Raw genomic sequence first — 22,760 nt, 5'->3', positions numbered from 1 at the left:
AGTTTCCAAAATTTTTTGCTAAAAGCAACACCTACTGTCGGTTTCTTTTGTGTCCTTCCAGAGCAATACAGACATAAGCATATGTATAGCTATCCTTTTTCTAACTTGCAGGAGCATATGAAGATGTTTATTTCCATGATAGTGGGTATTACTACTTCCAAAGCATATAGTGACTCACTGACATATGTTTGTCCCAGCTCTGCTACTCCCTAGCTTTGTGATCTTAGGCAAAATTATTTAACTTTTCTGAATTTACTTATCTATAAAATGGGGGATGGGGATGGTGACTGATACAACCTCATGGGGCTGTTTTGAGGTCGAATGAGATAATGCATGTAAACTGCATAGCACATCCGGTATAGTCAAAACTCAAAAAGCTCAAATGTTAGCTCATATTTTGGGTATTTGCATTTATATATTAAATGGAAAAGGGCAAGATGCAGAATAGTATGCTTAGAATGCCATTTGTTTGTATATTCTTTTAAAACAGATTTGCATATGCATAGAAAATAATAGCTGACATTTATTGAGAGTGTCTTATGTGCCAGGCCCTGTTCTAGATTAAGTACTTTACAGGAACTAACTCATTTCATTCAAGAACCCTCTGAGGTAGGTCTCAGGTCCAAGGACACACAGTCTCTGACAGATCCAGGATTCAAAACCAGGCTCTCTACCCTTGAGATTGAGAAAAGAAGCGTTAAGGGTACCTTGAGAGGGAGGGAGTGAGTATGAAGAAAGGGAAGCAAGGAAGCTAGGACACCAGCTGGGAGTGCAGAGCAGATGGAATTGGAAGGTGGAAAGGAAGATTTTCCCTGCTTTTATGCAAATAGTTGTTTTATAATTATTATTAAAATAACTTTTAAGAATGTTAAAACATTTTCACAGTTTGGAATTGGAAAAATAAACAATAAGTAACCATGAGACATTTAAACAAGGGTGTTGTGACTAGCTTCATACTCACATTTTCTTTTTTTTTTTTTTTTTTTTTTTTTTTTTTTTTTTTTTTTTTTTTTTTTTTTTTTTTTGTGGTACGCGGGCCTCTCACTGTTGTGGCCTCTCCCGTTGCGGAGCACAGGCTCCGGACGCGCAGGCTCAGCGGCCATGGCTCACGGGCCCAGCCGCTCCGCGGCATATGGGATCTTCCCGGACCCGGGCACGAACCCGTGTCTCCTGCATCGGCAGGCGGATTCTCAACCACTGCGCCACCAGGGAAGCCCCATACTCACATTTTCATGTGCAAATAATTTTCAAATATTTTCTAGGATAAATTCCCCAAAATAAAATCACTGGGTCAAAGGGTTTAATCTTTTTAAGGTTCTCGATACACATTGCCATATTACTTTCTAGAAAGATTGTGCTAGATTATATTCCCATCAGCAGTGGCTGACTTTACCCCCTCCTTTCACCACAATGGATGTTAAAAGTTCTTTTAAATACAAACGTAGTACATAGCCCGTTGTTAAAAAAATTAAAATAGTACAAAAGTACTATTAAAATTAAAGTAATTCAGAAAGCCCTCTCTTCACCCCAAAATCACACTCTTAGTAGAGTTCCTACCACTAACAGTTTGTATATCTTCCTGGAACCTTTCTTACGTACAATCTTACATATGTATGCATATGCGCACTGTTTGTAATACAATGGCATCATAGTATACATAGATAATGTTATGCAACTTGTTTTTTTCATTCTGTGATGTATCAGACACCCTTCTCTGTCTGTGCATACAGATCAACCTCATTTTTTTAACAGTTGTGTTACATCCCATAGAATAAATAGAACCATATTTAAGGATTTCTCTTAATAAAAATCAGTTATATCTATTTTTTTCACATACAAATAAAACTGCATTGATCTTCCTTATACGTATGTGCTTATGTACTTATGCAAGTGATTCTATAGGATAAAGTCCTAGAAATGGGGATGCCAGGAGAGACTCTGTGCATTTAACATTGGGAGTAAGTACTGTCACATGTACCAACAGTGCGTGAGAGTGTCCAGTTCGCTACAACTGCGCTGGATATTATCAGTCGTATAATTTTTACGAATCTGATTATCTCATTTAATTTCCATTTCTCTTATCATTAGTAAGGTTGTGCTTCTGCCCATGTTTTTTCAGTCATTTATATTTCTTCTATGAATTGTCAGTCCTATCCTTTGCACGTTTTTCTTTCAAGGTTCGTCTTTTAAAAATTGATTTGAAGTGCTGTCTGTAAAATATAGATATTAATTCCCTGCCACTAAATGGCTTCTTAGGTGTCCTAACCCCAAGATTATAAAAAAAAATTCTCTTCCATTTTCTTCTGTTACATTTCTGGTTTGTTATTTTATTAGATTTTTTGGATCCATCTCTAATGTTTTTCATATGGTGTGAGAAAAGGAATCTGAATTTTTAGAAAATGGGTACCCAGTTGTGCCATTATGTGTCTCCCCAACTCATTTGAAATGCTACCATTATCATAGTCTGATTTCCCATATGCATGTGGGTCTCTTTTCAACCTGGCTTTCTCTTCTGCTGACGTGTCTATTCATATGCCAGTGTTTTAACTACTGTTGCTTTATGGTATATTTTGATATCTTTTTTTAAAAAAGATAGTCTTGTGTATTATACATTTATAATATCTTGTGTATTATACATTTACTCTTCCAGAAAACTGTGGAATCAACTTTCAATTCTGTTTTATCAGCGTTTCATTAAATTAGGTTAGCAAGAACTGATATCATTCTCGTGTTGATCCTGTTCATCCAGAAGCATGGCTTGTCTCAGCATTTCTGTGGGGCTTCTTTTATATTTGTATTTCTGACACATTTTTTGTTGGGTTTATTGTAGTTTTTTACAACTATTTAAAGACTGCTATTTTGATAGGTGAAAATGATGTATCACTTAATTTACAGTTCTTTGACTTAGAGACGTCAAATTTTCTAAAAGTGTATTTTAAAGTTTACTTTGGCTGCATTGGGTCTTCGTTGCTGCGTGCGGGCTTTTCTCTAGTTGCGGCGAGTGGGGGCTACTCTTCGTTGTGGTGCGCAGGCTTCTCATTGTGGTGGCTTCTCTTGTTGTGGAGCATGGGCTCTAGACGCGTGGGCTTCAGTAGTTGTGGCACGCGGGCTCAGTAGTCGTGGCTCACAGGCTCTAGAGAGCAGGCTCAGTAGTTATGGTGCACAGGCTTAGTTGCTCCGTGGCATGTGGGATCTTCCTGGACCAGGGATTGAACCCATGTCCCCTGCATTGGCAGGGGGATTCTTAACCACTGTGCCACCAGGGAAGTCCCTAAAACTATATTTAACCACTTCTGTTCTATGAATTATTTGATCATATGCTTCACCCTTTTTTCTTTTGGGGTCTTAATCTTTTATGAGCTTATCAGATGATAAAGATACTAATCCTTTGTCATAAGTACAGCAGATATTCTTCCAGTTTGTTTGCCTTCTAATTTTATCACTTTTTTTTACTTTCAGAAGTTTAAAAGTCTAATATAGTTAAATCTGTCAATCTTTTGTGATTTTTTTTTTTTTTTTACTATTGCTGTTAAAGTCCCCTAAAATTTTATACTGAACGATTCCATGTTTAGGACAGACAGATATGCCATCTGGAAAACTAGCCATGGTGGCCTGATAATGGAATCAGTTAAGTAATTTATTTATAGGTGTTTAACAATGTAGTGTTATTATAGTGTTAGTGATTGTTTTCATTGTAAATAACAATATTATGTATATCACATATATGCTGTAATATATATCAGGATGATTGGAACATTTGGTTATGATTTTTCATTTTAATTTTTGGCACATGCAAGTAGTTCTAATAGCTTTAATGAAATTCTGTGTCTTAAAAATTGTCAGATTGAATGTTTAAAGTAGGTGGCGTGTTCTGATGTGAAATTTGCTATAGTGTTAAGATCAGAATATATCTTTAATTGAATTGTCTGTCTTCACAGGAAGAGTTATTCACGTGAAATTGTCTTATTGCCTATAAAACACTATCCACTTTCCCCCCCCTTTCTTCCCTTAAATCCTACCATAGTTAGGTGAAGTTACATTGATATAAATTTTTATTAACTGTTTTGCAAATGGTCTAATGCTCTCAGTTCCTGGAGTTTATATATTCAAGTATACTGATTAAATTATCCTTGCCTTATCATAATGAATGTGCTTTTATTGCTTAAAAAAACCCTTTAAAGTATTTATTAGGAAAGATCAGCATCTGAGAAGAGGAGTTGATACGCTTTCTCATGGAGAAATTAGTCCGTGGAATTATAGTCGATAATTTATGGTAAAAGAAAAAGCAATGTAGGTATTAGAGATATGCCTAAAACTTTTATAGTTTGACACTAAGACAAGTGAATATTTGGTTTTTATACCTTTCTGAACACTAAGTACATTGTGGCCCTCAATAAATATTTTTAGTGAATAACCGAATGAAGCACCTCTATTAATGGTAGAAATACTTTTCAAAGTACTGGGAAGCACAGTTCTAAAACTTCTACATAAATTTTGTTTAATCCATTAACGTATACACAGGCAACCTGCCCCATAGCTCTTCTACCACTTATGCTAGAAATTCCTTTTATACTTAATATTTGTTTAATTACTTGATCAGTTGGTTAGTTCATTTGTAGATATCTTCCTCGTTGAATTTGATCTTTTGATTTTCATGGTAGTTTAAAGAGCTATCTAGAGCAGTGCTGTACAATAGAACTTGTCTGTAATGATAGAAACATTCTATATCTGTGATGTCCAGTAGAGACACAGCTTGCTACGTGTGACTAATAAACACGTGAAATGTGGTCAGTGCAACTGAGAAACTGAAGGTTTAATTTTATTTAATGATAAATGACTTAAATTTTAAAAAGCCACATGTTGCCAGTGGCTACTATATTGGACAGCACAGATACACCTACTTTATTTTTGTTTAGCTTTCCAAGTTATAGCAAGTTTATTTTCTGGGTAATTGTTGTGATTTCACCAACAGTGTGAGGTAAAACTCTTTGAAACCTATGGTAAAAAAAAAAATTATACAAGATCTAATTCTAAAAAATTCCCTTATTAGAGTTTGGAAATGTTTATTGAATTATGTGCACAGTTAAGATCACAAAACTCATTTTCATAGAATTATAACTTTGATGGAAATAATTAATTTTACAGTGATTATAGTAAAACTATTTCTTTGTATTTGATTTTTGTTGCATTTATATGAAATGTTAGGCCACTATATCAAACATACCACAGATCATTTCTCCCCATATCTTGAGGTGATTTTATTCTAAGGAGAAACATGTTCTAAGGACCCATGAACTAATGCTCATTTTAAGATTGGTCCATGTAAAGCTTTTGTTCATTTTTAAGCAGCTGATCTAGAAGAAAGTTTTAATGAACATGAACTGGAGCCCTCATCACCTAAAAGTAAAAAGAAAAGTCGCAAAGGAAGGCCACGAAAAACTAATTTTAAAGGGCTGTCGGAAGATACCAGGTCCACATCCTCCCATGGAACAGATGAAATGGAGAGTAGTTCCTATGTAAGTAGAAAAATGTTGGATTCTTACTTTTTGTTGAACCATGAATATTTCATCTGAACTGTGTTGATAGGCAAAGTTAATCATTTGAAGTGTTAACTAAGCTTGAGGTACTGATAGCATATTTTCATGGATTTTTTTTTCAAGTTTTTCATTTTCTTTTACATTTGCAGAGAGATAGGTCTCCACACAGAAGCAGCCCTAGTGACACCAGGCCTAAATGTGGATTTTGTCATGTAGGGGAGGAAGAAAATGAAGCAAGAGGAAAACTGCATATATTTAATGCCAAGAAGGCAGCTGCACATTATAAGTGCATGGTAAGTATGGTTCTTTTTATGTGCTTTTAAACCCAAGTTTTGGAAAAGCATTTAGCTAGTAACCAAATATAGAACTTCACTCCCCAGCATTAGTGTTTTAGAATTATGAATAGTGTATCCTATAATCTCAAATCTTTTTTTAAAAGTATAATTGACTTACAATATTATATTAGTTTCAGGTATATAACATAGTGATTCAATATTTTTATACATTACAAAATGATCACCATGATAAGACTACTTACCATCTCTCACCATACAAAGTTATTACAATATTATTGACTCTATTTCCTATGCTTTACATTATATCCCCATGACTTATTTATTTTATAACTGGAAGTTCTATAATCCCAAATCTTCAGAAACTCTAGATTTAAAAAAATATAGCCTTTATGATTTAGTGTGATTTAAAGTAATCCTACTTATAGTTACTATGTTCCAGATAATCCATAGTTAATGATTTCATAACTGTAAAAATTTCAGCTTTATAAACTTGTCTTAGAAGCTATGTTTGGCCTCCACTATAACCTCGTAAAAATCTTTCTTATTGTACTTCATATACTATATTGCAGTTATTTATTTATGAGCCTCTTTCCCCTAATAGACTCTTAAATTCCTTGAGGGTAAGAACTATATCTTATCTATGCATCCTTAGATCCAGGTCTGACATAATAGCATATGTAACATTTTTGAACTAGATTGTATTGAATTACTCATCTCATTTATGATTAGGTTTAAAAAAATTATATTATTTAGGGACTTCCCTGGCGGTCCAGTGTTTAGGAGTCCACACTCTCACTGCTGAGGGCCTGGGTTCAATCCCTGGTCGGAGAACTAAGATCCCACAAGCCACATGGCATGGCCAAAAAAAAATTGTTTTAAAATTATATTATTCATATCAGAGGTTCATAACCAGAGATGCATATCAAATTTACCTGGGGAGCTTTTTCCATAATATGTACCCTTGGAGTAGATCCCAAGCATGTCTAGTTTGAAAAAAAAAAAATCTCTAGGTGATTCTCATCTGCATCTATGATGGAAATTTGTCACTTTATTTTTGAAACTGTGGAAATGTAAAATAGTTGAGATGACAGGGTGACACTGCTGAACTCTCCTTGTTAAATGAAGCATTTAATCTTGGCTCCACACTGGCAACCTTAGTTTTACTCCATTGTCCTTATTTTGGGTTATATTTTAATCAGACGTGAATAGATTAAAAAATATTTGAGTCAGTACTTGATTATTATGGAAAAGTCATCTTTCTCAGGATATTAAAATAATGTAACATATTTGTTCTTATGTTGTTTAATCTTTTTCTCACAAGAATTCTGAATATTAAATGTTCCTGCATTTTTCTTTTCTAGTTATTTTCTTCTGGCACAGTCCAGCTCACAACAACATCAAGAGCAGAATTTGGAGATTTTGATATTAAAACTGTACTTCAGGAGATTAAGCGAGGAAAAAGAATGGTCTGTGCTTTTATGTTTATGCTATGCAACATTACTCTTCTGACTTTGTGCTTTAAATTTAGAACACATCTCAAATTTATCCAGTCATCAAAAATTTAATATAAAGTAGTTCATATGTTAAAGTGAAGTATATATTTGACCTATTTGTAATATAATAAAGGATGCTGATGTTACTGAAAGTTATTCCTCTTTCTATGTAACTTCATTACCTAAGACAATTATACTGAGATTTATACTTCAGGGTATTTGAGAGTCTTTTAGTAAAATAAATGAAGATGTGAACATGACACACCTTATTAAATTTAAAATGTTAAATTGTTTAAGCTCGCTTAAAGAAAAATTCCATGACCCCAGTAGAATATTGAGAATCTCCCCATGTTGTTATTCATTCTTTTTTTTTAAATAAAAGGAGATTTTTTTCAGAGCCTTCTGTTTAGTTAAAGTTCACATACATAGTTATGTCTCTTAATATGTTTATCATAGCTTTAAAGTTTCCTTTATAAAATGTGCGTAAGTCTCATGTTTTTAAACATACTGAATTACTAATAAATAGCTTTAAGAAATAATGGCATCTTTATTTGATGACTTACTCCTTTACAGTTTGTGAATATTATAAAATGTCATTGGAATGCAGAATCTTTTCTTTAAGACAGCAGTTGTCTCTAGGAATGACTTTATTTAAAAATTTTTTTATTGTGAAAATTTTCAAACATCAAAATTAGAAAGACTAGTAACACACGTCTATCCATCACCTTGACTCATCAGTTATCAAGAATTTGCGGCACTCGTTTCATCTATGCCTTTTATTCTTGTTGCTTGAAGTATTTTAAAGCAGAGCTGAGACTTCATATCATTTCACCTCTACATATTTCAGTATGTATCTCTTAAAAGTTGGACATTTTCTTACCTAACCACAATGTCATTACACCTTATAAATTAACAATGAGTCTTCAGTGTTATTTAATACCTAGTTCGTATTTCCCCAGTTGTCTCAAAACTATCTTTTAAAAGTTGGTTTGTGTGAATCAGAGGAGGTTCACGTATTACATTTGGTTGTTATATTTCCCTTAAGTAATCTAGGGCACTCCCTCCTCCCTGTCTTTTTTGTTTCTGTTTTTGTTTTGTTGTATGCCATTGACTGTTGAAGAAAACAAATTAATTGTCCTGTAGAATATCCCACGTTTTATTTGTCTGTTTGCTTTTTCACAATGCTATTTAACTTGTCCCTCTATCTGCCAGATTTTCTTTTAAAGTGGAAGTTAGATGTAAAGGCTTGATTCGATTCATTTTCAGCATTTTGGGGGGTAAGAACACTTCACAGGTGGGGCTATATCATCCATATTTTATCACATCAGACAAGTCATAATGTCTGACCTTGGATTCAGGTGGTGAGTTGATCCCTCCGTTGTGAAGCTTCCCTTCAATCTTTCATCTAGTGGTTTCAGGCATTGTTGATCTTTGTCTGAATCCATTAGAAATGACTTTTTCTTTGTGGAACTACATTGTTGAAGGTATAAAGATTATTGATGTCATTTGTTCCATTTAAATCCAGTTCAGTTTTTTGACACTTTGATTACTCTTCTAAAAATGAAACCCCTTTAAAACAGAATGTGGAGTACTAAAAACAAAATAAAGGGGAAAAATCACTTCATCATATGTAGCGCGATGTTGTGTCATACAGCTAAAGTCAAATAGGTGACTAGGATAACAATTCACATTCTCTTGATCAACTTATTGACCTCTGCACTGTTGAACCTTAATGTCAGCACTAACCTAGCATCCATCAGGATGCTCTCCCACTGCTCCAAAGTTCAAAGGGCATCTGGAGTTCAATAAACTTGGGAACTGTTTACTAGACCCTCCTTCCCGGAGGAAGGCTGTCAGAAGTTCTGCAATCAAGTAATCTGTTGAAAACTAGCATTTCTCAAACTTCTTTTGACTATGAAACCCTTCTGCCAACAATCACCTTAAGTCTTAAAAAGATGTCAGCCCCTTTAGTCTGTTTCTGCCCTTTTGCCTACTTGGTAGCAGTCCCTCTCTGAGGGGCACTGCTTTCCTATCTTCTCATTCTTCCCCCCAGTCATAATAGGAAAGGAGCTGATCTCAGGGAGGAAAATAAGCCAACCACTAAAATAAAGAATATATTTTTGTGCGTGTGTTTGGCAGTATTAAGGAGTGTTCCCTTTATGTTTCAATGTCAGCTCTCTGATGGTTAGTAGAGTTAAATAATGGAAACATCAGGGGTGACTACATATTAGAAAGTCTCTCAAAGTATGATTTAAATTACAGCGTTATTTAATATATATGCTATACAATAAGTTCAGTGCACTCTTTTTCAATAGAAAAACTGGCTGTTTTCTTTGTAACGTGGACTGTTTGGCTGAAATAGCTAAAATAGAAGAAATAAGATTGCATAAACTTTGAAATACTGCTTATGATTATTCTTTCTCTTCCCTTAAACAGAAATGTACACTTTGCAGTCAGCCCGGTGCTACTATTGGATGTGAAATAAAAGCCTGTGTTAAGACTTACCATTACCACTGTGGAGTACAAGACAAAGCTAAATACATTGAAAACATGTCACGAGGAATTTACAAGTAAGAGAACAACAATTGTCCATTTTCCTAAACTTGTCAGTAAGTAACTGCCCTTAAATAAATGACATTAGTTTACTTGCTCACTCTTCTTAGGAGGTGTTTAGCCAAGTGTAGAATACTAAGGACTCTGTATAAGAAATGAGTACTGCAATTGACATTTTCCTCTGCCTACACATCCCTGGATTAGCATTCATTCAATCAGTATTTTTATGCTTCCTATGTGCCAGGCATTGTGCTAGGAGCTGGGCATACAATAGTGATCAAAACAGACAGAGAGGGCTTCCCTGGTGGCACAGTGGTTGAGAGTCCACCTGCCGATGCAGGGGACACGGGTTCGTGCCCCGGTCCGGGAGGATCCCACATGCTGCGGAGCAGCTGGGCCCGTGAACCGTGGCCGCTAAGCCTGTACGTCCGGAACCTGTGCTCCGCAACGGGAGAGGCCGCAACAGCGAGAGGCCCGTGTACCACACACGCAAAAAAAAAAAACAGAGACAGTGTCCTCATGAAAGCTTACAGTCTAGTGGGAGAGAGATATATCAATTAAATGGTCACGTAAATATACAATCATAAACTTCGAAAGTGCTATAAAAGATCTGTTACAAAGCGCTGTGACAGCATGTAACAAGGAGAAGCTAACCTACTAGTCTGTAGTGGGGGAGTGTTTAGGAATTTCCTTAAGGCAGTAGTGCTTGAGCAGAGATATGAAGGGCAAAATGAACGTGGGCATTGGGAAGGCATTCTAGGCAGAGAGAACAGCGTGCAGAGGCCCTAAGATGGGAGAGAAACAAGGGTGCAAATGAGGGGGTGGGTGGTAGGAGGCTACTGCTGAGGGTCCAGGTGAGAATTGTGGGTAACTTAGAACAGGATGTAGTTGTGAAGGCAGAAGTTGAAAGATACACTTGGAAGACTGATGAAAGAGTAAGGTTTGGAGATTTGGGATTACTACCCTCTTTTTTACGGCCCTCCACTTACCAGTGCTGCATTGGGCTAGTGTTATCAATGTGAATCTACAATGGTTCCCTTTGTTTAATCGAATGGAGCATAAGTTGGTAGAGATCCCTGAATCTTTATTTGGTTTGCCTTTGCAAGTTGTAAAGCACTTCCTTGCTCTCACATTCCCAGCATGCAATAAGCCAGTGAGTGACTCAGGGTCTACTATTCCGTGGACAAAGCAGTTTGTGTAAGCAGTCACCGTGTCATTTGGGTGATAGCATGAGGTGCTAGTGCTGTATTATAAAATTGACCAAACTTTGCTTAATAATAAAGGCACATGTTTTTCAAGTGAGTTCTATCAAGCCTTGAAGGAACAGATGATTCCAATGTTATTTAAAGACGTCCAGCACGTAACAAAAAATGGAAAACTTCTTGGTTCATTCTGTAATACGTGCATAGCTGTGACACCAAACCTAACAAAGACAGCATTTAACAAAAAAAATTTTAAAACTAGAGACCAGTCTTAACTTTTATAAATATATGTACCAAAATCTGAAATAAAATATTAGAAAATCAAATCCAGGGCTGTAGTCTGACCATTTAAAGATGATTCAAAATTAGGAAATATATAAATGTGACCTGTTACAATTAATAAAGTAAAATCCTAGTGCTTTCCTAGTGGATAGTGAAAAGACATTTGATACCATTCAACATCCATTTATGAATTTTAAAGTAAGGTAGCAAGAGTGCTCTTGGTGGTAAGCTAGGAGTCTTAATAGAGTGTTAAGAAAGACAAAAACGGCAAACAGCTTATTTAGTGTTAAAGTAAATGGACCATGGTTCTTAGCCAGAGCTGAACCTCAGAATCGCCTGGAGGTGGCTAGGGCCCTCTTTAGAAATGTTCATGCCTAGGCCCTACCCTCAGATTTAAATTCAGTGGGTTGAGGCCCAAACCATGTATTTTGATGACTCTGCAGGTGATTCTCAGGTTCATCTCTAATTGAGAACCACTATATCAATACACTTTCATTCAGATCAGGAACAAGACAAGGGTGCCAACTGCCAACGTTACTTTCCCTCTTTTTCTGGAGGGTTAAGCCTGTGCAACGAGAAAAGGAAGGAAAATGTATAGTAAATGTTGTGAAGGAGAAAACTAAAATAGTCAATATTATTGATATTACTGTCTACCAAGAAAATCCAAAGAAATTAACTCTGAATTTATTAAAATTTATAAGAGCTCAGTAAGGCTGCTGAATATGAGATGAATTTTTGAAAACAATTCCAGTAATAACTATTTAGAAAATGTAAAGGAAAAATGTCTATCCCACCACACACACACACACACACACATGCGCGCACACACGCATACACACATGCATACACATACACCAATGGTGAACCTTTTTTAAAAAATAGCATTTTACATAGGACCCCAATGAATGACGAAATACGTTACGTTCCTTGATAGACTCAACTTTGAAAGATACCTATTCTCCCCAAATTGATCTATATACTTAATACAATTTTAATGAAATCCAACTTTTCGACAGTTTTATCTAAAAAAGTAAATGTGGTATTATTGTCTATTAGTAATGATTGTTACCTTATATAACAGGAAAAGAAATAGAAGCTTAAACAAGATAGAAGTTTGTTTCTCCCCTAAAAGGCATCCAGAGGAAAGCAGTGCAGATGTGGTAGGCAGCTTCTCAGTGTTATCATTGGCCCCCATTAGCGTCTTTCTGCTGTCTCCTCCTTGGGCTTCCTTCCATAGAAAGCAGGAGGAAGCAGGGGCAAAGGAAGATGGAAGGACAAAGTAGCTGTTGCTCCAGCTGAGTCAGGCTTTAGTCAGCCTCTCTGGAAGTTCCGTACATGCTTCTGCTCAGCATCTCATTTGCCAGAATTTAGTCACATGTCCAAAGGAGGCTGGGAAATATACTCTTAGTGGACACATTGCTACCCAAACAAAATATGGTTTAGTACTACGGAGGGTGGGGGGGGTAGATATTGGGGTAGCCAACTAGTCTATCACATGAAGCCAAGAAAATTTTTAATGCAATTGAGAGGAGAAATCCCCTGTTATATATCAAAACCAATCATATAGTTATTAAAACAGTATAGGGCTTCCCTGGTGGCGCAGTGGTTGAGAATCCGCCTGCCCATGCAGGGGACGCGGGTTCGTGCCCTGGTCCGGGAGGATCCCACGTGCCGCGGAGCGGCTGGGCCCGTGAGCCACGACCGCTGAGCCTGCGCGTCCGGAGCCTGTGCTCCGCAACGGGAGAGGCCACAGCAGTGAGAGGCCCGCGTACCGCAAAAAAAAAACAAAAAACAAAAAAAAATAGTATGATACTGGCCCAGTGATAAAGATCACAGAAGATAGATCCGTGTCTTTGTTGGAATCTTATAAATAATTATGGTAGCACTTTAAATATGTGGAGACAGAATGGATTAATTCAGTACCTGTTATCTATACAGTTGGCTCTCCATTTAGAAAACAGTTTTGACCCAGGGAACTCTACTCAATATTCTGTAATAACCTATATGGGAAAAGAATCCAAAAAAGAATGGATATACGTATGTGTATGTATAACTGATTCACTTTGCTGTACACCTGAAACTAACACAACATTGTAAGTCAACTATACTCCAATAAAAAGTTAAAAACAAAGAAAAAGAAAACAATCTTGAGTATAGGTGGCCTTTCTAAGCATGATGGGGAACTCAGAACTTTTATTTGACTACATTAAAATTAGACTACATAAAGAGAACTCCAAATCATTAAGAAAAACACAACCCAGTTTAAAAAATGGGTAAAGGACGTGAACAGGCAGTTTATAGAAGAAATAGCCATGGGTTATAAGCACATGAAAAACTGTTCAACCTTATTAGTAATGAAGCAAATGCAAATTAAAACAAGATCTTACCAATTTTGGCAAAGATGAATAGGATTTAGATTATCTACTGTTAGCTAGGTTTTTGAGACACAGGCATTCTTATTCCATGTTAAGGTTGAATATAATAAATTGGTACAACTTTTTAGGAGAGCAATTTATTATTGGAGATGAAAACCTTAATGTATATCTTTTGCTACTAGTCTGCTTGTAGGGATTGAGCAGACAACAGTGCAGAGATGTATGTGCAAGAAGTGTCATTGCATTATCGTTAGTGATAGTGGCAACACCCACTAGGGTATCTTCTTAGACTCAACTATACTTCAAACTGACAAGATTACCCCAGATGGCATCAGTCTACTCAGGAAGGATATAGACAGGAACTACAGCTTGCCAGCAGGGTGGCATCAAATATTTGTCTTCTCTGAGAGTCCTTGCAGCAGTCATTGTAGCAGTACAGCTCAGGTCCAATAAGATAAGATCCACATTGGGGAAAAGCCTCATACCCCATTGGAGTCAGCACCTCTTAACAATACAGTCATATAGGCATAGATAATTTTCAGGTTACAACACACTGAAAGAGGACCAAAGATAAAGACTTCTTATCAGAATATGCATATTTTTCCCAGTCCAGATACAGTCTACATAGCTTAGTAAAATAGTTGACACACTGATTTTTGTTAAGTTGCTAGAGGAAGAGAGCTAAAGAGTTAACCAAAGGTGAAATTCTCATGTGGAATGGGAAAAGGTTTTTAACTTTTCACCCACAATAGCACAGAAAGAAAGAGAGGGGGGGGGAGGGAGGGAGAAAGAGAGAAAGGAAGGGAGGGAGGGAGGAAGGAAGGAAGGAAGGGAAGAGAGAAAGAAAGAAAGAAGGAAAGAAAATAATCAAATCAGAATTCTATCAGGAGACTTAGTAAATAAATTTTAGTACATACATGCATCTAGTGGAATACTATGCAGAAATTAAAGAATAAAGTAGACCCATGTGTAGAGTTGTGGAGAGGTATTTCAATGATTGAGTCAGGGGGAAAAGTTGCATAATTCTGTTTTAGCATATAAAAAGTACATGTGTACACACATGTACAAGATATGTGTATATTTTTTATACATAGAAAATTTTCTAGGAGCATAGTCAGCAAACTTAATAGTTGTAATCTCTCATTCGTTGCATAGGGGTGGAGAAGAGGCAATTTTATATTCTCCTTTATATGGTTCATGAGCAATCCGTTATTTTTAAAAGTAGCCAATAATATTTTAAAATAACAGGTCCATTTAAAATATTTAGAATCAGATATATGGAGAATTATTGTGTTTACATTTTAACTTTATTTAGATATTTTCCCAATAGTTACCCGTTTTCATTTCAGGAAAAGATGGAAAATGTAGATAAGAAAAATAAAACTAAATGTCAACTTCAATTCTACCACCAGAGATAATAACTTTAAATCTTTTGGAATATTTTCTTCTAGATATTTGTGTAATTGTGTACCTGTGTATATTTGTAAAAACAAAACTTTCTTATATATACTCTTTTATAACCTGTTTTCCACTTACTATATCTTTAGTAGAGGCATTTTTTTTCTATGACATTAAACAGTTGTACATCACCATTTTAATGGTTGTGTAGTATTCCAGTGTATGGGTGTAGCAGTTTGTTTAATCAGTTCTCTTTTTAGACATTTAGATGGCTTTTTTTTTTTTTTTTTTTGCGGTACGCGGGCCTCTCACTGCTGCGGCCTCTCCCATTGCGGAGCACAGGCTCCGGACGCGCAGGCTCAGCGGCCACGGCTCACGGGCCCAGCCGCTCCGCGGCACGTGGGATCTTCCCGGACCGGGGCACGAACCCGCGTCCCCTGCATCGGCAGGCGGACTCTCAACCACTGCGCCACCAGGGAAGCCCAATGGCTTTTATTTTTGAGGTGTTAGAAAACCATGTTGCAGTGATCATCTCTAAACAAAAGTATTTGGACTGGGATCCATGATGATTTGAAATGCTCTTTTTACTTTTTCACATTCAAATTTGTTTTTAAATCTGCTTAGAAGTGGATTCCAGATTTTTTCATAGAGACCATGGAGTTCGAATGAGTCCATAAGCAGGCAGTTTGGGGAGAGAAGAATGGACAAATGAGAGGAAATGCAGGGAGGAATATTTCTGAATGAAGTGGTTTCCTTCCCTCCTACATGTGACTTGCTTTCTTTAGCAGCCCTTTCTGGATCCTGAATATATTCATATTAAAAAGGCGAGGGAAGATTATATAGTGATCTGTTTATCCTGTTTTATTGTCTTTATTGTATTTCTAAGCTATTTAAATATGTATTTTTCTAAAATGTCAGTCTCCCACCATGAAACAGTAAGTTCTGTGACAGCAGAGATCTTGTTTGACTGGTCAGCATCTGCGGCCTTGGTGTCCAGACTGGTGAAAGACACACAATAGGCCTATGGGAAATAGTCCTTGAGTGAAAAATAATCCCATAAAAAGATTAAAATTTGTTCTAAGAAGAAAGGGCTCATCCTTTTAGATAAAACTCTGTTATAAAAATTTCTAAAAGTCCACAAAAATAGAAGAATATAACAACCCCAGTCTCAGCAAGTACCAACTTATTGCCACGGTTGTTTCATCCACATTTTTTTTTTCTTTCTGAGGTATGTTAAAGCAGAATCGCATACCTCCTGTCATTTTATCCTTACGTACTTGAATATCACTATGCTATCATCACATCTTATAAAATTAACAGTAAGTTCTTAGTATCATCTTATACCCGGTTCACTTTCGCATTTCCCCAGTTGTCTTGAAGATGTCTTTTTAGACTTGATTTGTTCAAACCTCAATACATGCAAGGTCCTTACATTATATTTAATGGATGTCTCTTAAGTCTCTCTCAATATAGAGCAGTCCCCACTCCACCCTTGCCTTTTCCTCCTAACCTGTTAAAGAACCCTGGTAAGTTGTCCTGTAGAAGTCCCATATTCTAGATTTATCAATTTGCGTTTTCCTGATGTCATTTACCTCATTACCCCTCTGTATATCCTGTAATTTATAAGTTGGCTCAAAGGCTTAATTAGATTCAGGTTATATTTGGGGGAAGATACTTAATAGGTGTACTATATAGAAGTGATATTTGATATTTGAACTCATGATTTAAAAAGTGATTCCTAACGTGCAGCGTTTGAAGAGTAGACATTCTCCATAGTTCTTTGAAAATGTTTTTAGAATAAAAAATGATGAGCAAAACTAGATCAGAAGTCAGTTGTTATTGCTGCCCCCCAGCCCCACCCCTGCTGTTTTTTCTACTCACTTGTTAGAAAGTTTTCATGTTAAACCTAGTCTTACATCATCTGTGGCAGATGAATTCCTATGTGATCATCTTTTATCTGTTGCTGACCACAAGAGAGCATCCACTGAACATTTTTTAAGCATTGTTCCATCTTGTCAGCTTGTATATAATTGACCTAAAACTGAGCTCAGATCAGCTCCCACCCTTCTTTGATTATTGTAGGGGTGGTTAACTATAAAAAAATATATTGATGTGTATACAGTAAAGTGGCCTAAACCTTTGTTCAAAATCACCTGCATTGCTATTTTCATTAAAAACAATGAATTTCAAGTATATAGTGTATATACCCAAGTAAAAGGTTGTCGGAACAGCATGATGTCAAAGTATCCCTCCAGAGATGGTTTGTTAATTTCAAAGAGGGAATACTTACCCTTACGGTAGACAAATCTGGCCATTTCTACCACCTTAAGCAAGTGAAAACAGCACACTCATAGCAGGACATTCTGAAATTACATGCATCCTGAGGTATGCAGGATTACCTACAAAGTATCCTGGACTAACAAAGGAAAGTTGAACCTAAACTTAACCAAGCCCTTAGACCTTGTTTCTAGTTTACAGGAAATAAAGGATGAGAGAAAACCAAATAAAACATTACCCAGGGACTTCCCTGGCGGTCCAGTGGTTAGGACTTGGCGCTTTCACTGCCATGGCCTGGGTTCAGTCCCTGGTCAGGGAACTAAGATCCCACAAGCCGTGCAGAGTGGCCAAAAAATGAGAAAAATAATGTAAAAAAGACTCTTAAAACAAAACAAAAACATGACCACAGTTAGATAAATCCAGAATGTGGTGTAGTTGACGGAGGCATATGGTCTAACTCTTCCCAGAAAGTCAGTGTCATGGGAAAAAAAAGAAATTGAAGGAGCCAGTCTACATCATGAGAAACATGGCTAAATGCAGTACCTGGAAAACTGTTAGGTGACTCAAAGGTGTTCTAGTAAAGGCCAGGACACTAATGATGAAAAGGTACTTGAGGAGTTTGAGTAAAATTGTTTCGTGAAATGTGAGCAGAAAGCAGCAGCATATATACAGTTTATATTATTTCCTAAAATGTGCTTTGAAATTATGTATATGAAACATTATAGAATTTCATTATTTCATATATATACCTAAAAGTTGATATTTTCATGTTGACCAAAAACTTTTTTTAACCTCATTGGGCAAAGTGAGGAATTGCCTTATGTTTGGACATATGTGGTTTTATTTCAGACAAACTTTTATTATTTCATTAATAGAGTGCTTTCCTTTCTATCTTTTAGACAGAAATGGACCTATAGCTAATTGTTGGGTGTTTTTTTTAGTATGGATGAGGAAACCCAGATTTTAAATGGGTATGGACCTCATCCACTAATGACATAAATATATTCTCATCAACAATGACAAAACATTTTGAGATTTTTATCTTTCATCATTGTAGACTATATTGTAAAAATCATAGTGGAAATGATGAGAGAGATGAAGAAGATGAGGAACGAGAGAGTAAAAGCCGGGGAAAAGTAGAAATTGATCAGCAACAACTAACTCAGCAGCAACTTAATGGAAACTAGGTATGAAAGTTAATTATATTGGCTCTGTTGTCAGGATACAGTATACACACTGATAAATACATATTGAGGTAATAATGTGCAGTATGATTTTTTAATGCTATTATGTTTAGTTAAGCATGTTACTAGAATGCTGAGGATGTGTAGGCTTGCATAGTTTTTTTTTCTTTTAACTAGCTGATTTTGTAACAGTAAACACAAGCTATCCACTTCATCAGTAAATGTAGTTGTAATGTCAAACCAATAAGATATTCTTGCTCCTCAATAACATTATATTATTGTGTTCCCCTCAAGCATCATATTTTACATTTTTTTATCATCTTTTAAACAGGTTCATGGGACAGAGTTAGAAAACTGGGAATGAATAAGACATCCATAACTACTATTCTTTTTTCACTGTTTTCTAAAATCAAAAAGGGTTTGTAACTTTTTACTGCCCAACTCTTAGATCCTTCATTGAACTGCCTAAAAACATCTTGTTTGTTTTATGAGCCTTCACTAGATGGCAGAGTTTGACATGTTGATATTACGTAGCTGTAGTTTGCAGTTTCTGGGAAGCAATTGAAACACTATTAACCCTGTGTATAGTGTCAACAGTTAAAGCAGACATTGAAATGAAGTAAGCTATATTTCTGGACTGAACAAAGTTCTACTGTTTAGAGTGTCTAAGTTTGTTTAGTGGATTCATACTCAAGGAAAAGCATAAGCAAATTTCACTTTACAGTGCAAACACGCCTCTGGTGGCAGCATATGGGAATTTGTGAATTTTTTTTCCACACTCAAGTAATGGAGGCTAGAAATGAAGAGAACCTTCTTTTTCTCTTGGCTTCGACAGCACATGCTAAAAATCTCTTCCAAGAAGTGTGCTAAAGCTTTTCATTTGGTTCCTGTTAAAGTTGTTCTCACTGACCAGCATGGACTCAGGCAACTGGTGATTATAAGCTCTGAGCTCCAGTGCTTATGGCAAAATTCTCTTGACAGTAACCCTCTTCTCTTTTCATGTCATACAAAGAGCTTCTAGCAGAATGATTGTATCCTTTCAAGTTTAAACTAACATTTGGCAACAGCAAATCAAGCCTCTTTAACCTTTAAAGGGTTACCACTTACTAAGGACTTTAGCCACCGTGTCTGAAACCCATTCCTCTCAAGTGCTGTGTTGTTGTGGAACACTTCATATATTGGCCCAAAGTATGTAAGGAGATCTCATGTGCTGTAGAAGTAAAAAAAAAAAAAAAAAAAAAAAACAGTCTTTGCATAAAACAGTATTTATTTTTAATTTTGTGACCACTATTTTAGAAACTTTATTTAATATTTTTAATGTTTTCATTCATTGCTTTGCTTATCTATAAAATAGGCTTCTGTGCCCTATTTTTCTTCTGGTAGGGTTCAGTGTTGTTTTATTGATCATCAGAATTGTTCCTCAAAGCCTAAGAACCCAGCTTTTTAGAAAGGATTTTCACACTGGCATTTCTAGCTAGTGATATTTTCTTCCACTTACCTGCTGAAGCACATTTATATATTTCTTCATGGCAAAACCAAAAAATTTAGTTGTGTTCTGCCGAATATTTACCATAGCACCTCAATATCAAGGGTAGGGATTCTGATTTCTGAATTATTAGTTAACCTACCACATTAAAGCAAATTAGCCAACAAGAAATAACATGTTAACTTGACTGTACATTGAGATATTCTGCAGCTTATGGAAAAGCATTTTAAAAATGTAACAGGTGGAAAATTACACTGTGCTTAATGACTGATTTTTTTTAACTGCTAGTCCCTTAAAGTCACATTTGTCAAGTGTGTATTCACACATTTACTTAAATCAAGGGACTCGATGATTGCTTTATTTTAACCATCTTTTATTATTTTTAGAAGGAAACTAGCTTTAGTAGTGGATTGCCCTATATGTTTTTCTCCTTTTGCTCTAAATATACCATTGGATTTTGTGTGTGTGTATGTGATGAATTTTCAAAATTCACCATGACTTGAAGTGCAACGACAGATCTAGATGTTTGTTTACCAAGCTATGTGACTTTTCCCAAAGGATCTGTACTTTATTTCCTTACAGCAGCTTGAAACCCATTATTTTAAATCTTTGAATCACTGTGTCTAGATCATTTTTACATTGTGTGCCATAGACTTACCCATGGAATAATAGAGCACCTTCATTTTTGGACAACTACTGTAATGATGTTTTTAGGAAAAATGGAAGGTGCCGGGGGTAATAATGGCCAGTCAATAATCATGTAATGGACTTCAAATACAATAGCTGTCAGTTAATGAATTTGTTATGTAATAAACTGTATGACTTTGTATGGGTTTCTTCAACCCTTTCTCTGCCACTAGCAACCAGAATAGCACTTTACCATTTGGTTGGCTAGATAAGTGGCTGGCTACCTATTTTTCTCACTGTGGTGTGATTGGCTAAATAGTCTTTCATTAAAAATTGAAATGTAAATTGAAGTCACATGAGAAATCACCTTTGGTTGTAAACCTCCAATATTTTGATTCTCTATCCATGTTTTCGTCACATGCTGAGTAAAAGTGCCTTACAATGTAAAAATTGTACAGTACTTATGTTCCCAAGTAGCATCATCATCTTCTGGGTAGTAATTACATCGTGGTATGACTATTTAGAAAAATGGACCTCAGCAGTGTATTTACTGTTCATCTCCTAAGTCCTTAACTGTAGTTTTAATAAGCATGACATTATTTGATAAGTATATAACATTTACATCATTTCAAAAAATACTGCCATGACTGTCTTTTATGCGTATTTTAGCTTGAAATTTTGAAGCGTCTTTTCTTTTCCCCTTTTTTCTTTTTTCCCTTTTTTGTTTTGTTTTCGTTATCGATATTAAACAGTGTAATCTTTGCAAGCGTATATTGAAGATTATTCTGGAGCATTTATTGCCTTACCAGAAATGTTAGTAAGAAATGTTCTTTAGAGTAGAAAGATAGACTTGAGTTTCTATACTTTAATAAGAGCTCTTTGTTCCTGGGGGGAGGGGGGATGGGAGGGGTGAGTTTTACTTTCATCTCAGTTTATTAAAAACCCACAACTGAAATACATTTTATTTCAAGGATCATCAATTTTAGAATTTCAGATAGTACTTGCTCAGGAGTACATGCTACTCAAGATATTAAGAGAATAACAAGATATGTAGATCTACTGTTGAATCAGAATCTATGTACTTGAACAAATGTGTGACTCAAATATCTCAAAGCAAAAGAAAAGTATTCTAGAATGTTGTTGCTTTTTTAAAAAGCACTAAAGTTAGACCAAGGTATACAGTTTTGTTCTAACAGACATTTAGATTAATTGTAAAGATAAGGAATGAATTATGGGTCAAAATCAAACATTCCTCTCATGTTATGTATATTTTGTTCCTGTTATATTGGCTTTATTTTCAGAATTGTAGTTTGTAGTATTAGTTTCCTTTTATTGGTATTCTTGCATATACTATTCATTCAATAAATGAGTTATGACTTTCATGTTTGTATTTATGTCTTTTTTGTGCAAGGGTATGATGAAGCTTATTTGTAACAGCAATAGTACTGTGTTCCTTTTAGTCTTGCTTTTATTTCAAGGTGAAATACCTAGTTTGTTTAATAAATTTGTCATTAAACAAGTATGAGAGAGAAAAATGTGAATTTGAGTTTAGTTCAAAGTTTCACACTTCAGGCTTTATCAGGGAGAGAGTCAGCAATCTTTCAAAAGTATGATAGAACTGCATTACATCTTGGTTCTTTTATCATTCTATGATAAAGATACCTACAACTTAAATCGGGTCCTCTGGAACCTAGTTAGCAGGTGATTTTAAAAATAAACCAAAACTCCTAGTACAATTTATCTGCTTGCTAATAAGGGTGCAGGATTAATATCCTTGTCATAAAGGGATTCCACCTTAAAGATTTAAATGTACTCCCTTTACTCTGGACAGCTTACTACTTCTAGCAGTAGTGCTCATGTATTGAGGTCGTCCTATCCAGGGCAGAAATCAAAGTTTTAATTGGTAGAATTTGCTCATTCCATACATACAATTCCTAACCTGCGTTCCTGCATTCCTACTCAAAAGGAAAAAGAAAACAAGTAAGAGGTTCTGATTAATGCTGGAACTATAGGAGAGTGCGCTTTATTGCAGCTGCTACACACATGCTTG

The 22,760-nt window shown here is 35.8% G+C and overlaps 1 protein-coding gene across 5 annotated transcripts in view; it reads left to right on the top strand.

Annotated features, from left to right (window-relative positions):
- PHF6 (PHD finger protein 6) overlaps positions 1-22,092 on the top strand; it is a 53,007-nt gene extending 30,915 nt beyond the window's left edge. For 2 of the 5 annotated variants that reach the window (XM_059049878.2, XM_059049879.2), the window contains 6 exons: positions 5,350-5,516; positions 5,687-5,830; positions 7,195-7,299; positions 9,763-9,896; positions 18,471-18,600; positions 18,929-22,092. In XM_059049878.2, the coding sequence (XP_058905861.1) occupies positions 5,350-5,516; positions 5,687-5,830; positions 7,195-7,299; positions 9,763-9,896; positions 18,471-18,600 (680 nt within the window). In that variant the 3' untranslated portion in view covers positions 18,929-22,092. Of the gene's footprint in view, positions 1-5,346; positions 5,517-5,686; positions 5,831-7,194; positions 7,300-8,064; positions 8,173-9,762; positions 9,897-18,470; positions 18,601-18,928 lie in introns of all 5 variants that reach the window. The other 3 variants (XM_067023061.1, XM_067023062.1, XM_059049873.2) reach the window with 2 other exon arrangements.
- The last annotated feature ends 668 nt before the right edge of the window (positions 22,093-22,760 follow it).

Source organism: Kogia breviceps, chromosome X, assembly GCF_026419965.1.
Source record: "Kogia breviceps isolate mKogBre1 chromosome X, mKogBre1 haplotype 1, whole genome shotgun sequence".
Classification (NCBI taxonomy): domain Eukaryota; kingdom Metazoa; phylum Chordata; class Mammalia; order Artiodactyla; family Physeteridae; genus Kogia; species Kogia breviceps.
Note: the sequence above shows the minus strand (reverse complement) of the source record. Positions and strands in the feature narration are given on the sequence as shown.